Source organism: Bos taurus, chromosome 20 (assembly GCF_002263795.3).
Source record: "Bos taurus isolate L1 Dominette 01449 registration number 42190680 breed Hereford chromosome 20, ARS-UCD2.0, whole genome shotgun sequence".
NCBI classification, from domain to species: domain Eukaryota; kingdom Metazoa; phylum Chordata; class Mammalia; order Artiodactyla; family Bovidae; genus Bos; species Bos taurus.
Genome location: NC_037347.1, coordinates 41,756,430 through 41,772,685, shown reverse-complemented (window position 1 = coordinate 41,772,685; position 16,256 = coordinate 41,756,430). Strand labels below are relative to the sequence as shown.

General features: G+C 45.3%; 1 protein-coding gene across 6 annotated transcripts in view; it reads left to right on the top strand.

Annotated features, from left to right (window-relative positions):
* The window catches only part of PDZD2 (PDZ domain containing 2), a 404,359-nt gene that overhangs the window by 134,707 nt on the left and 253,396 nt on the right, over window positions 1–16,256 (top strand). For all 6 annotated transcript variants that reach the window (XM_024981518.2, XM_024981521.2, XM_024981525.2 and 3 more), the window contains one exon: window positions 14,476–15,315. In XM_024981518.2, the coding sequence (XP_024837286.1) occupies window positions 14,840–15,315 (476 nt within the window). In that variant the 5' untranslated portion in view covers window positions 14,476–14,839. The remainder of the gene's footprint in view (window positions 1–14,475; window positions 15,316–16,256) is intronic.

The window sequence follows — 16,256 nt, the reverse complement described above, 5'->3', positions numbered from 1 at the left end:
TGGCATCTGGCCCCATCACTTCATGGCAAATAGATGGGAAAACAGTAGAAACAGTGGCAGACTTTATTTTGGGGGGCTCCAAAATCACTACAGATGGTGACTGCAGCCATGAAATTAAAAGAGGCTTGCTCCTTGGAGGAAAAGTTATGACCAACCTAGACAGCATATTAAAAAGCACAGGCATTATTTGCCAACAAAGGTCCGTCTAGTCAAGGCTATGGTTTTTCCAGTAGTCATGTATGGATGTGAGAATTGGAGTATAAAGAAAGCTGAGCACCAAAGAATTGATGCTTTTGAGCTGTGGTGTTGGAGAAGACTCTTGAGAGTCCCTTGGACTGCAAGGAGATCCAACCAGTCCATCCTAAAGGAAATCAATCCTGAGTGTTCATTGGAAGGACTGATGTTGAAGCTGAAACTCCAATACTTTGGCTACCTGATGTGAAGAACTGACTCATTTGAAAAGACCCTGATGCTGGGAAAGATTGAAGGCGGGAGGAGAAGGGGGTGACAGAGGATGAGATGGTTGGATGGCATCACTGACTCAATGGACATGAGTAAACTCTGGGAGTTGGTGATGGACAGGGAGGCCTGGTGTGCTGCAGTCCATGGGGTTGAAAAGAGTTGGACACGACTGAGCAACTGAACTGAACTAGAGATGAGGAGATGCAAGGATTGAGATCATAACATCTGTTCCTAAAAAACATGCAACTATTTAAAGCCCTGTCCCACCAAATTCCCTGGAGCACAGAGTGCTTCACTCCACCCTGAACTCGCTCCAGGTTGTTGAAAGTCAACAACTATAGCAGCAGGGGATTCAATTTCCTAGAGGCAGATGGCAAATGCCTTTGTTGTTCAGTCTTTGGCAATGCCCTTGGTAAGTTCCAATTTGTAGGTGACAGTGACGTGATCTAAAGGCCTGTCACGTGCATATTAATGGCATCATGGCTGCCCAATCCATGCAAAGAGGATAGGACAGTCATATTAAAATGAGCAATAACAGTAACCACAGGATAGTCTTGCTGCCAACACAAAGGTCTCAGTTCGTTCATTACATTTGATAGATAGCAACTGTTTCAAAGTATTGAATTGCCATTTTGATGCCAAGCAGGGCCCTATAGGACTCCCGGGCATGAAGGCCGTTTTGTCTGTCATTTCTTGTAGTAAGACTCCAGCCTCCATGACCTTCTCTGAGTTCTAAAGAGCAGAACAATTACTAATCAAGAGAGGAGCAGCCATGAAACCACCTGAGCAAAACTAAAGGGACCAGAGAGGCTTATCGATTAGGAGACCAGATCCCCTGAGGTCCTGTTTTTGTTGTTGTTTAGTCATTAAGTCATGTTCAACTCTTTTTCCACCCAATGGACTGTAGCCCTCCAGACTCCTCTGTCCATGGGATTTCCCAGGCAAGAATACTGGAGAGGGTTGCCATGTCCTTCTCCAGGAGATCTCAACCCAAGAATCAAACCCACGTCTCCTGCCTGGCAGGCAGAACCTCTAGGGAAGCCCATTGAGACCCTGAAGACACCCTGATCTTGTCAGCAACCCTACCCTTTTGAAACTTTGCAGAAGAAAGAATGCAGGACTTTTACTGCCTTGATCCTTATCACATTCCCCTCTCTGACTATATGTGCTCAGTGGTTCGGTCCTGTCTGACCCTTTGTAGCCACATGGACTGTAGCCTGGCAGGCTCCTCTGCTCATGGAATTATCCAGGCAAGAATACTGGAGTGGGGTGCCATTTCGTACTCCAGGGGATCTTCCTGACCCAGGAATCGAACCTGTGTCTGTTGCATCTCCTACACTGGCAGGCTGATTCTTTACTCTTCTGCCACCTGAGAAGCCTGACCTATATAACCTCTCCCTATTTACTAGGGGGTGGTGGGCACAGGTCTTGAGGTTCTCACCTACTGTGTTCCCCTTTTGCCTGGCAAAGAAATGAAGCCACTCTTTCCTTCTCCATAATTCTGTTCCTGTATTTCTGTTTGGCAGTGGTGCACAGAGAGCCAAGATTTTGGCATTTAATTTCAAAAATATGTACCTCGCCGAATAAATGCCCTCTTTCCCCATCATTGTGCTCTTTCACAATTTAGGTGCCTACATTCCAAATATATAATTAATCCAGAACTGCCCAAATCCTGACATTCTGAGTAAACAATCTTAAACCGCTAATGTACAAACTTGTTTCAGTATTCAAAGCCACAAGAGATACATTGTAGAGGTATGTAGAAAGCAGAAATAATTTATAATATTCATTTTGGTCTGTTGTTTTCTACACTCATCTTGAGAGACAAGATTCATGATGCTTCATAAATTTTTTAAAAGTTTGGACAAATAATCCATGAGTTAGGACAAAGGATATCTTCAAGTACTAGATTCTCAAACAGGTCATTCTTTTTCATTTCATTCTTTTTTTTTTTTTCCCTTTTATCCTACTCTTTGGGGGTCATCAGACCCAGAAGCTGAAGGATTGTGGTCCTGTCTTGATGTGCATTCGTCTCATGTCTAATTGAGGGCTGGACATGAGAGCCCTTCTATATGATTCTATAATCATGTGAGAATGTTACCCAGTTCAAGCTTGGTCTTCTCATCACCCAACAGGCCAGTTAACCAAGAGACAAGTTGTTGAGCTTGGGCTTCCCTGGTGGCTCAGCTGGTACAGAATCTGCCTGCAATATGAGAGACCTGGGTTTGATCCCTGGTTTGGGAAGATCCCTTGGAGAAGGGAATGGCTACCCACTCCAGTATTCTGGCCTGGGGAATTCCATGGACTGTATATCCATAGGGTCTCAAAGAGTCAGACACTACTGAGTGACTTTCACTTTTTGCCTGCAATACAAGAGACCCTGGTTTGATTACTGGGTTGGGAAGATCTCCTGGAGAAGGGATAGGCTACCCACTCTAGTATTCTTGGGCTTTGCTGGCAGCTCAGCTGGTAAAGAATCCACCTGTAATGTGGGAGACCTGGGTTCGATCCCTGGGTTGGGATGATTCCCCTGGAAAAGGGAATGGCTACCCCCTCCAGTATTCTGGCCTGGAGAATTCCATGGACTGTATAGTCCTTGTGGTCACAAAGAGTCAGACATATGACTGAGCAACTTTTGCAAGGTGTTGAGGCATGGAATACAATGACAGAGAAGATGGAAGACTGATGTCTCAAAATAACCATCTTGTCAGGGGTCTGAATGCCAGGTTCTTTTATAGGGCAGAGAGAGAGGAAGGAGTTGAGCAATTAAAGATATTATCTTGCAAATATCTCCTGGAATGGCCAACCTCTGGAAGGGTTGCCTTAACTTCTTTAAACTTCTTTAGGCAGAGGGACAGGGTTCCCTGGTGCAGGTTATTATGTGTGATTATAATGACAAAAGCAATGAAAAACAAAGGTTAAAGTCAAAGAAACAGATCTCATGGAGTCAGATTTGGCTCTCACCTGCAAGAACATCTCTCTCATCTCCTAAAACTGTAGCATAGACCTTGGAAAGCTTCACTTTCCACAGAATCCATTATGTGTCCCAAATGTGCCACTTCATGGCCCTTCACACACTGTATTCAGCAATCTCTTTCTCTAGCAGATCACAGCTGCCGCAGGGCTGGTCATCATCTCTTCCCTGGCATGGCATAATCAACCCTTGTTGCATGAAAACAAAGACTGGCTCAGATTCTTGTTCTGTCTTATACACAGCCATTCAGTTAGTCTAGAGTCTAAATCCCAAAAAAGATGTCCTTTTCATTATAGGGAACTGGAATGCAAAAGTAGGAAGTCAAGAAACACCTGGAGTAACAGGCAGATTGGGCCTTGGAGTACAGAATGAAGCAGGGCAAAGGCTAATAGAGTTTTGCCAAGAGAACACACTGGTCATAGCAAACACCCTCTTCCAACAACACAAGAGAAGGCCCTACACATGGACATCACCAGATGGCCAACACTGAAATCAGATTGTTTATATTCTTTGCAGCCAAAGATGGAGAAGCTCTATACAGTCAGCAAAAACAAGACCAGGAGCTGACTGTGGCTCAGATCATAAACTCCTTATTGCCAAATGCAGACTTAAGTAGAAGAAATCAGGGAAAACCACTAGACTATTCAGGTATGACATAAATCAAATCCCTAACCATTATACAGTGGAAGTGAGAACTAGATTTAAGGGACTAGATCTGATAGACAGAGTGCCTGATGAACTATGGACAGAGGTTCATGACATTGTTCATGAGACAGGATCAAGACCATCCCCAAGAAAAATAAATGAAAAATGGCTGTCTGAGGAGGCCTTACAAATAGCTGTGAAAAGAATAGAAGCAAAAAGCAAAGGAGAAAAGGATAGATATACCCATTTGAATGCAGAGTTCCAAAGAATAGCAAGGAGAGATAAAGTCTTCCTCAGTGATCAGTGCAAAAGAAATAGAGGAAAACAATAGAATGGGAAAGACTAGAGATCTCTTCAAGAAAATTAGAGATACGAAGAGAACATTTCATGCAAAGATGGGCTCAATAAAGGACAGAAATGGTATGGACCTAACAGAAGCAGAAGATATTAAGAAGAGGTGGCAAGAATACACAGAAGAACTGTACAAAAAAGATCTTCATGACCCAGATAATCACAATGGTGTGGTCACTCACCTGGAGCCAGACATTCTGGAATGTGAAGTCAAGTGGGCCTTAGAAAGCATCACTACGCACAAAGCTAGTGGAGGTGATGGAATTCCAGTTGAGCTCTTTCAAATCCTGAAAGATGATGCTGTGAAAGTGCTGCACTCAATATGCCAGCACATTTGGAGAACTCTGCAGTGGCCACAGGACTGGAAAAGGTCAGTTTTCATTCCAATCCCAAAGAAAGGGAATGCCAAAGAATGCTCAAACTACCGCACAATTGCACTCATCTCGCACGCTAGTAAAGTAATGCTCAAAATTCTCCAAGTTAGGCTTCAGCAATATGTGAACAATGAACTTCCAGATGTTCAGGCTGGTTTTAGAACTGGCAGAGGAACCAGAGATCAAATTGCCAATATCCGGTGGATCATCGAAAAAGCAAGAGAGTTCCAGAAAATTATCTATTTCTGCTTTATTGGCTATGCCAAAGCCTTTGACTGTGTTGATCACAATAAACGGTGGAAAATTCTGAAAGAGATGGGAATACCAGACCACCTGACCTGCCTCTTGAGACTCTGTATGTAGGTCAGGAAGCAACGGTTAGAACTAGACATGGAACAGCAGACTGGCTCCAAATAGGAATAGGAGTACATCAAGGCTGTATATTGCCACCTTGCTTATTTAACTTATATGCAGAGTAAATCATGAGAAATGCTGGGCTGGATGAAGCACAAGCAGGAATCAAGATTGCCGGAAAAATTATCAATAACCTCAGATATGCAGATGATACCACGCTTATGGCAGAAAATGAAGAACTAAAGAGCCTCTTGATGAAAGTGAAAGAGGAAAGTGAAAAAGTTGGCTTAAAGCTCAACATTCAGAAAACGAAGATCATGGCATCTGGTCCTATCACTTCATGGCAAATAGATGGGAAACAGTGTCAGACTTTATTTTTTGGGGGCTCCAAAATCACTGCAGATGGTGACTGAAGCCATGAAATTAAAAGGTGCTTACTCCTTGGAAGGAAAGTTATGACCAACCTAGACAGCATATTCAAAAGCGGAGACATTAATTTGCCAACAAAGGTCCGTCTAGTCAAGGCTATGGTTTTTCCAGTAGTCATGTATGGATGTGAGAGTTGGAGTATAAAGAAAGCTGAGCACCGAAGAATTGATACTTTTGAACTATGGTGTTGGAGAAGACTCTTGAGAGTCCCTTGGACAGCAAGGAGATCCAACCAGTCCATCCTAAAGGAGATCAATCCTGAGTGTTCATTGGAAGGACTGATTTTGAAGCTGAAACTCCAATACTTTGGCTGCCTGATGCGAAGAACTGACTCATTTGAAAAGACTCTGATGCTGGGAAAGATTGAGGGCGGGAGGAGAAGCGGACAACAGAGGATGAGATGATTGGACGGTATCACCGACTCGATGGACATGAGTTTGAGAAACTCCAGAAGTTGGTGATGGACAGGAAGCCTGGCATGCTGCAGTCCATGGGGTTGTAAAGAGTCAGATACAACTGAGCAACTGTACTGAAGAGTCAGTCATGTAGATAGTTAAAAATTAGCCAGTATCTTGGTCTTCCAAAACATAAGCCGACCTAAAGGTGTCACGATCGTTTGTATTTATGTTTCTCAATCAGCTATAGGCTTGTGTGTGACACCTGGGGCTGCAGAGTTGTAATCATACATGCTTTTGGCTCTTTAACAGACAGAAACACGCCCTGTTTGTTGTTGTTGATGGTGGTGACAGGTGCCCCAAATCAAGGTAGGAACTTAATAACAGCTGCTGTTGACAAAGAAGCAGGGCTGATGTTTAAACACTCAGGGTTATATCTGGTCACTGAATCTTAGAGTTAAGAGTGAATTAAAACAATTCATTCATTAGGGATTTTGTTTACCTATAATGGAGTGTCTAATTAATATGGCTTAAACAAGGTAGCAGCCCATTTTTCTTTCAATCTAGGATTGGTATCAGCTGCTCAAGGAAGTCTTATAATTGGTCATAGGATGGTTGCTAAAGCTCCAGTCATCAAATGTGCATTTTAAGTGTGAAAAAGGGAAAAGAACTCTCATTAAAAAAATAATCCTCTTTGATAGACCAACTCAACAACTTCGTGGGCCAAGACTATATAGTTATGGCTACGCCTCTCTGAAGGAACACTAAAAAATACAGTTTTTTGGTTGGGTACTTGTCTTACAAACACAGATAGATTTCTGTTAGAGGGAAAGAGAAGAGAAAGAATACTGTATAGGCAACTAGCCCCCCTCCTCTCCTTTGGCTCCTCAGACATACCCTTCTTTCTGTATATGGAATAGACTCTCTATTATCAACAGAGAAGGCTCTGAAGCCTCATATAGTTGGCAAGATTAGAAACCTGGATTTCTGGGGGCCGGGGGCGGGAGGGGTGGGTTTAGGGTCCTCTGCATCAGTTCTGGATACAACTCCTTGCAACTGAGCGGTGACACATCTAACCTATAGTGCTGGGGAGATATAAAATAGTTACAATAAAAAAATTTGCTTTATAAAAGGAGATATGGAAAACAGAGCAGTCACTGTTCTTAGCAGTGACAATGCCTTATTCCAGTGGCAAGAATTCCTGTTCCTTGCCCTCCATGACCCTTGCCTCTCTCTAGGAGTTATTCATCATTCATTGTCTTCCAAGACCACTTCTGGGGTGGGCACGGGGAGGACACCTTCTCCGGGGCTATACACATCATCAAGTCTACTTCTTAAGGATGAGAATGGCTGCAAATCAGATTGCGGTCTTTTGACAATAGAGTTCCCTCCAAACTTAGTAGGCTTTCCTGGCCAATTCCTGATGACTTGTTTCCTTTAGTTTCTACTTTATGAGTTCTGCCCATGTCCCTACACTTACTGTCTGCTGCATAATGTATGCTGCTGGTCGTTGCTGAAACAGTGACCTCCAGTGGGTGATCACACCCTTGGCAGCAGCCTTACAACTTCTGTCTGATGGGGTTCCACCCACCCCTTTCTAATCAAGCAAACTGTCTGCCCCCTGCCAGGGTCCAGGTGCGGGCCTCTCAGGCAGCAGATTGCAGGCTCAATGTTGAGCATGCCTTCTTAACAGAGTGGTATTTCTTCCCATCTCACTTGCCAGCTGAGTTGAAGAACTCAGGACTTTGCTAGGACTGAAAAAGCACCACCAATATTTTAAATTTTTCCTACCAACTTCTTTAACACCACAGCTTTAGTCAACAAATCTGTGACATTCCACTGCATAGCAGCTGCCAGATGGACCAAATACTTCATAGAAGAGCGAGGGGCACCTTTTCAGCCCACAGTATCTAAGTCCTAGGCGTCTGCCTCCCTCCCTCCCTTGCTTATCTAGTTCCACATTTTAGGTTCTGTTACTTTAATTTTACTTATTTATCTATCTCTCTATCTTTTGGCCACACCACCCAGCATACAGGATCTTAGTTCCCTGACCAAGGATTGAACCTATGCCTCTTGCAGTGAAAGCCCAGAGTCTTAACCACTGGATCACCAGGGAAGTCCCAGCTTCTGTTACGTTTAGTTTCCCCACTTTTAGGTACCACGCTGTACATTCGTTTGGAGTTTAATTCAGCTAATTTGTTGGATTTTGAAAAATCCAAATAATAGTGATTAAACAAAGTGTTGTTGTTAAGTATCTAAGTCATATCCAACTCTTTGTGAGCCCATGGACTATAGCTTGCCAGGCTTCTCTGTCTGTGGGATGGGTAACCATCTCTTTCTCCAGGGGATCTTTCCAACCCAGGGATCGAACCCATGTCTCCTGCATTGGCAGGCAAATTCTTTACCACTTAGCCACCAGGGAAGCCCTGATTAAATGGCTGCTGCTGCTGCTGCTAAGTCACTTCAGTCGTGTCTGACTCTGTGCGACCCCATACACGGCAGCCCACCAGACTCCGCCGTCCCTGGGATTCTCCAGGCAAGAACACTGGAGTGGTTGCCATTTCCTTCTCCAATACATGAAAGTGGAAAGTGAAAGTGAAGTCGCTTAGTCGCGACCCACCAGGCTCCTCCGTCCATGGGATTTTCCAGGCAAAAGTACTGGAGTGGTTTGCCATTGCCAAACAGCATAGGGGGTTATTTTTCCTTCCACGTCTGCTCTTAAGGAATGCCACTGTGAACCCCACCCAGGATTTCCACTTTCATCTCATTGGCCAGAACACTGTTGTAGAGCTCTTTGTTATCTCCTCCAAGAGAGGCTGGGTAGATGGATACATCACCACACCCAGGAACATACAGGAAGAAAGAGAGAAGGGTCATCAGGTAGACAGCCACAGCTTCTGACTTCACCTGCTTGTTGATCTTAGGAGGTCCGATGGTGGCGGAGCAGAGTTGCCCAGGCAGGGTCCCTGGGTAAGTCCGGTGCAAGTGCAAAAGGGCGAGGTTGTCAGGACCAGGCAGGGAGGTGCTGATGTAGAGAGGAGCAAGGCCCTGGCCCACGAGGCGGGATTCTAGTCCTGGAACTGTTACTTATTGTGAGAGCTCAGGCATTTAATTAGCCTCTCTGTTTCTGTTCTTTTTTCTGAGCCTTTAAAAACTGCAAACTAACAATACCTCCCTGCAGTAATGTTGGGAAAATTAAATAACAGAATCAGTGGAAAGGGCTCATTTAGAACAATGTCTGATACATGGTGATGCTCAGAAAATGTTAGTCAGTAGCCCATGTTGGTAAAATGGATGCCCTTGTTTTGTAAGGTGGTTGTGGGAGAATGAACAAGACAGGGACGAAGCAGCCAGCACCAAGGACCCTTTCCTCCCTCTCCTTGTAGCCAACAGTCCTTTCTCTCCCGGCTCTGATCTCAGGGTCTTTGCACTTGGGGTTCCCTCAGCAAAAACAGCCTTCCCACAGATACTCTCTCCCCTCCACCTCTCACTTCATTCAGGTCTCTTCCCCAGGGTCCTTTCCTAATCCCCTCCCATACCCGTTCCTCCAGGGCCTCTGATACTGCTGTAAATCTCTTCCCAGTGCTAATCACCATGTGACCTTACCCTATTCCATGGTTACCAGCGCACCTTCCTCAGAACACAAGCTTCTTGAGGCTCAGTGGGAATGTCGTGTGTTTCGTCCTGGGCTCAGCACAGGATGGGCACTCACTGAACCTCTGTTGAATAAGTCAGTAGTCAATATTTAATCCACATTGGTTTCCTTTTAAAATGTGAGCATTTTCTAAAAGTCAAAAGAGGAACCCAGTCTGGTAGGAAGAAAGACTAGATGGAGGTGGAGGAATTTAAACTTAGCAGAGGTCAGAACAGGAGAACATTTAGAAGCCAGGACAGTTGGAAGAGAGTGTTGGTACAGGACAGCCCAGTGTCAATCAGATTTTGAGGCAAGATCTGGATAAGCCAGGAGACCTCTTCACATCCCCCCCTTAGGCTCAGGATTTAGCCTTGGGTTTCATGTGACTCTGAGCCTGTGACTTTGGGCAAATGATGGCTTTCACTCAGTTCAGGATTTTTTTTTCATTGTTAGCCCCCTCCTCTCGCCCCGGAGAAAATTTTAATTTAATTTCAATTCTAACACACATAATTAAATGCTACGAAATAAGTGTCAGGTGGGATTGAGGATCACAGCAGAAAGAGGCATTAATCATTATAATCTCTAAATTTTGTGGATGACGTCACCCTGCTGAGAATACATGGCTCAGCTCAAAGGAGATCCAAGAACGGTGGTCGATTCTAACACCATATCAATAAGTTAACTCAGGGACAGAAGCATTTATTTGGAACGTTAAGGCTGTCAGCTTCAAGTTACTCAAAATTAATTTAAATTATCACAGCTATTTGCTTGAGATGGGAAACTAATTGGAGGATTTAGCATGGTAGATAAAAGTGAACTGCACCGTTGCGGTGGCTCTCCAAGTCCACAAATCCTACTCCCTCTTAAAATGGGTCGATCTTCAAGATGAGCTTTTAGACCTTAACACATACCAGTCATGGAGGGATATTGGTATTTGTAATGATTGGCAGACTTCTGTGTCTTCTCTGTGTCAGCATTCTGTTCACTGAGATATTTGGTACTGGATTGTTTTGTGGGATATTGTGAACATACCACATTTCTCCCAGTAGCGTTATAAGAGCATGTGTCTTTGCATATGCCGAGTCATCTCAGATCGTTGTGGTGGATGGGAAGGCCTCTATGCCCACAAAAAGAGTAGAAAAACCCACAAAAGGAGTTGATCAAATAGGGAGCTAGAAATATTACTGGTTAAATTCCAAGCTTTAGGTACAGAATTGAAAGGTTATATAGTTCGTGAATAACTTGAATAAGATTAACTAAGTCTCTTGACAGTGTCTGTACATTTGAAATCATTTTTCCTTTTCTGAAAACTCCACTGTCCAGAGGGTGGACTCCCAGCAGCCATGTTGATACCTTGTGACCACACCTCCTTGGCCATAACTGATGGATGGACTCCTGATGGACAAATGATCCAATCCAAGCCAATCAACTGTATTCACTGCCAATGTACTAATTAACAACTTTTGAGTTACAAAGAACAGGGGAAAAAAGGTTTTTTTCTCTAAGTTGTTAAAATGTTCAAATATAATGTGTTACAAAGATCAATGTTGTTGTTCAGTTGCTAAGTTGTGCCCAACTTTTGGTGACCCCATGGACTGCAGCACTTCGGGTTTCCTTCTCCTTCACTGTCTCCAGGAGTTTGCTCAAACTCACATCCATCGAGTCGGTGATGCCATCCAGCCATCTCATCCTCTGTCATCCCCTTCTCCTCCTGCCCCCAATCCCTCCCAGCATCAGGGTCTTTTCCAATCAGTCAACTCTTCACATGAGGTGGCCAAAGTATTGGAGTTTCAGCTTCAACATCAGTCCTTCCAATGAATACCTAGGACTGATCTTTAGAATGGACTGGTTGGATCTCCTTGCAGTCCAAGGGACTCTCAAGAGTGTTCTCCAACACCACAGTTCGAAAGCATCAATTCTTCAGCACTCAGCCTTTTTTACGGTCCAACTCTCATGTCCATACATGACTACTGGGAAAAACCATAGCTTTGACTATACAGACCTTTGTCAGCAAAGTGATGTCTCTGCTTTCTAATATGCTGTATAGATTTTGCTTTTCTCCCAAGGAGCAAGCATCTTTTAATTTCATGGCAAGTTTTCATTTATTTATACATCTCCCACTAGACTATGAATGCCTGTAGGACAGGGAATTTACCTTTTGACAATATATTCAAGTGCCAAGTTCAAGGTCTGTTTCTCAGTATACGTTCATATGTTAGATACATGTTGAAAAAAGTGGAAAAGAAGTGAAAGTGTTAGTTGCTCAGTCACATCCAATGCTTTGTGACCACAAAGACTGTAGCCTGCCAGGCTCGTCTGTCAACGGGATTTCCCAGGCAAGAATACTGGAGAGGGTAGCCATTCTCTTCTCAAGGCAATCTCCCTGAGAAGATAGATTCTTTACCATCTGAGCCACAGGGAAGCCATAAATGCATGCTGCATAAATACAGCCTGACATCGAGGGGGAAAATTCTCTATTGCTCTTAAGTTTGGGTCTCTTCACTTATTTTCCAAATGAACATCTAACCCAATATGTTTAACTCTTGTTTTCACATGTATGGAACCATCTAAACTGTGACTAACACCTTGAATCTTTAAAATTTTAATTTTAAAGAATCTTTTTAAAAATAGTTTAAATTATTGAGAGTCTACAAGGTGACAGACACTATGCTGGGGTGGGGAGTGTATTGATGAACCAGACATTGTCACTGTAGTTGAGACCCTCTCTGTGGAGCACGAGAAGCCTTAGGGACCATTTAACTCAACTTTCTCATTTTACAGATGAGTAAACAGAGACTCCTAAGAGTTGTTCAGCCTGATGGAAAATGTTTTGATTTATTCATAAGACTTTAATATGTCTGTGTGGAGTTACTGTTCATTGAGAGGTGTTACTTATTTGGGCCAAATAAATTTATTTTTGTCCATGTATGGATTATCTTTTCTTTGATCTTGCCTTTCTTTTTAATAGGTGCATGATTATGTAGACAATATTTACTAAGCTTTTGATTTATAAGGAACCAGTTAATAGCTGGCACTCCAGTTCTCTGGAAACTCACAGCCTACTCTACTAGAAATTTCTTTATGGTTCCTGAGGAATAAGGTCATTTATTCTTGACATGGCTTCTGACACCTCTCCCATTTGTTATTATTCCTTGTTAAATCACTTCCTGAGAAGGCTTGAGAATGTTTCCATCTTAGATGGCATGGTTTATATTGACTTTCTCTGGCTGAAAGTGAAGTTCTAAGAAGAGACTGAAAGGGGTAATTTTTCTGCGTTTACAGAGGATGGAGGTGAAAATCTCTTTGGAGGAGAAGGAGAATTGGCCAGGGAGTTCAATTAACCTTGCACTGGGAGGGATGGATTGTACGCTGGGCACTCTGCATGTTTGGGCAGGGGAGGGGAGGGGAGAGGGGATGTCACTGCCACCCTCGCACAGGAGGCTGCAGTAGCCACATGCACTGAGTGAGCCACATACCCAGGACAAATGAAGGCGTGGTCAGGGCTGCTCACCCAGAAACCTGGAGAAGCATCTCTCTGCAGGAGACAGCTTTGGGGTTGGCCTCACATAGGTTGGTTTCAACAGTTTGCCAAAGAAAAAGAAGAGAGGAGACTAAAAGCTGGAGGCTGTAAAGAGACACGATTCTGTTTGAATGTACATGACGAAGCCAGGACCCCAGCTAAGCTTAGGACTCGAAGTGGTTTGGGGGAAAGCCACGTCTCCCTGTGGTGTTGACCGGCTTTTCCTCTTGGTCGTACTGTCGAGCAGAGCTCTGGAACGGAGAGACCTCCTGTGCATGCACTTGGGCCCATCAAGGCAAATGGACATAGATCTGAACTTCCTAGGAATGTGAGCTCTTCAATATGTCCAGCACCCCTCTGCAGTCTTCTGGGGAGTCTTGTCACACAGCCTCCGGGGTGGATGTGAGCTTGATGTGACTTGTGAGTCCCATGTGAGTTTGACTCTTGCCTGGAAAATCCCATGGACAGAGGAGCCTGGAAGGCTACATGCAGTCCATGGGGTCGCTGAGGGTCGGACACGACTGAGCAACTTCACTTTCACTTTTCACTTTCCTGCATTGGAGAAGGAAATGGCAACCCACTCCAGTGTTCTTGCCTGGAGAATCCCAGCGGTGGGGGAGCCTGGTGGGCTGCCGTCTATGGGGTCACACAGAGTCGGCCACGACTGAAGCGACTTAGCAGCAGCAGCAGCAGCAGTCCTGGCAAAAGTTATCTCATTTCCTTACTGATCAGGGAAATGTCCTGGGGAAGGTCAGCGTTTCAGAGTGTTCTTGTCTGGGGGAAGGGTGTGTGTGTGTGTGTGTGTGTGCATGCATGTGTGCATCCATGCATTTGCGTATCTGTGTGTGTCTGCGTGTGTGCATCTGTGCATACATCTGTCTGTGTGCATCTGTTTCTGTGTCCCTCTGTGTGCATTCGTGTATCTCTATGTGTCTGTGCATCTCTATACGACAGTGTGTGTATACACCTATGTGTACATCTGTGTGTACATCTGTCTGTGTGTATCTGTGTTTCTGTGTGTGTCTGTGCACCTCTGTATGAGTATGTCTCTGTGTGTGCATCTCTACATGAGTGAGTTTGTGCATGTGCACAACCATGCATCTGTGTATCCGTGTGCATCTGCGCATCTCTGTATGACAGTGTGTGCGTGTATTTCTGTATCAGTGTATGTGTGCATGTTCACACAGGGTGGAGGGAACACAGCAATGGGATGGGGAGGGGCACTGGGTCCCTGACTCAAAAAGCAAGCACCCTTCTTCCGTAATGCTCTCCTGCCACGTGTTCTATCTGAGAAGGCTCACTGTTGTAACCGGAGTTTTTGTTTTTTCCCCTCCCAGGTGTGAACGAATCCAGGGGAGGTCACCCTGTCACTGCTGGAGGAACACCTCATTTCCAGGTCCTCCGCACGAGCCCGACTGGGAAATTAACCAAGCAGGGACTGGTCGGACACTTCCTTCCTTTCCTCATTGACGCTCCAGGCCCAGCGATTGTTCCCCTGTTGCTCTGATTGTGAACCGTCCTCCTCTTGCCAAAGCAAACAGCCTGGACTGGAGGAGGAGTTCCTCAGGCCTGTCTGCCAGCCTGAACATGAACGCAGGCCGAGCAGACGACAGCCCGCGTTCCCCAGGGACGTGGGGCCCTGCGGGGCCTGGCCCTCAGGAGCAGGTCCTCTCATGATGCTGGCGCCTGGGAGTGAGCACCATGCCCATCACCCAGGACAATGCTGGGCTGCACCTGCCCCTCCTCTACCAGTGGCTGCAGAACAGCCTGCGGGAGGGTGGGGATGGCCCAGAGCAGCGCCTCTGCCAGGCGGCCATCCAGAAACTGCAGGAGTACATCAGGCTGAACTTTGCTGTGGACGAGAGCTCCATCCAGCCCGACCGCAGCCCCCCTGGGATGGAGATCTGCACCGTGTACCTCACCAAGGAGCTGGGGGACGCGGAGACTGTGGGCCTTAGTTTTGGGAATATCCCTGTGTTTGGGGACTATGGGGAAAAGCGCAGAGGGGGCAAGAAGAGGAAAACGCACCAGGGCCCTGTGCTGGATGTGGGCTGCATCTGGGTGACGGAGCTGAGGAAGAACAGCCCAGCCGGGAAGAGTGGGAAGGTGCGCCTGCGGGATGAGATCCTCTCCCTTAACGGGCAGCTGATGGTCGGAGTTGATGTCAGTGGCGCCAGGTGAGTGGGGGAGCACCAGCCGGCAGTGGGGGGTGGATGTGGGACCCTTGTGGCTCACTTATGCCTGATGCTGAGGGCTGCGAGTCCTCCCGTGGTGAGAAGCCAACAGCATTTATCCTATGGAGGGAAACTACACACTCTTGAGATTTTGCGGTATTTATAGGTTTGTTTTGCTTCATTCTCTCTTAGAAGATTCAGGCTCAGAGTTTGTCCTTTTTTCTCGAAACTTGGGGTAAGAAAGAAAAGAAATAGTACATGATAAGAGGATGAGAAGTATTACATTGAGGGAGACCCTCTTTTCTACTCAACCCAGCATCTTACCTCAAACCGGAAGGCCATAGGTTGGGTCCTGGGTATGTTTTCATCTGCCTGTCCCTATGACCTTTGCCACCAACTCACAATTCAGAAGCCTCTTGAGATGCTTAGAAATGTCTTTAGACCACCACCCTGCCATTTCCTCGTCCTGGGAAGACCCCTTGGATCTCATCTCAATGAACATATTTCTGTTTTCTACCCATGTGGCCACTTACCATGGCAGTAAGTTATGGTTGGACTGTTTTGTTGTTTCTTGAGTGAATTATGGTTCCCAAGACCACCTTCAGCTTCTATGATTCACTAGGAGAACTCACAGAACTCAGAAAAGCTATTATACTCATGGTTATAGTTTTATTACAATGAAAGGAATCAGATTAAAATCAAAGGCGCATAGCATCCAGGAGAGACCAGGAGCAAGCTTCCAGTTGTCCTCTCCTGGTAGAGTTATGCAGAAGTACTCAATTCTCCCAGCAGCAATGTGTGACCACATATATGGAGTACTGGGGAAGACTGAAGAGCTCACCCAAGTCTTAGTGTTTTTATTGGGGGTTAGTCAGTCACCTGGAGAAGGAAATGGCAACCCACTCCAGTGTTCTTGCCTAGAGAATCCCAGGGATGGGGGAATC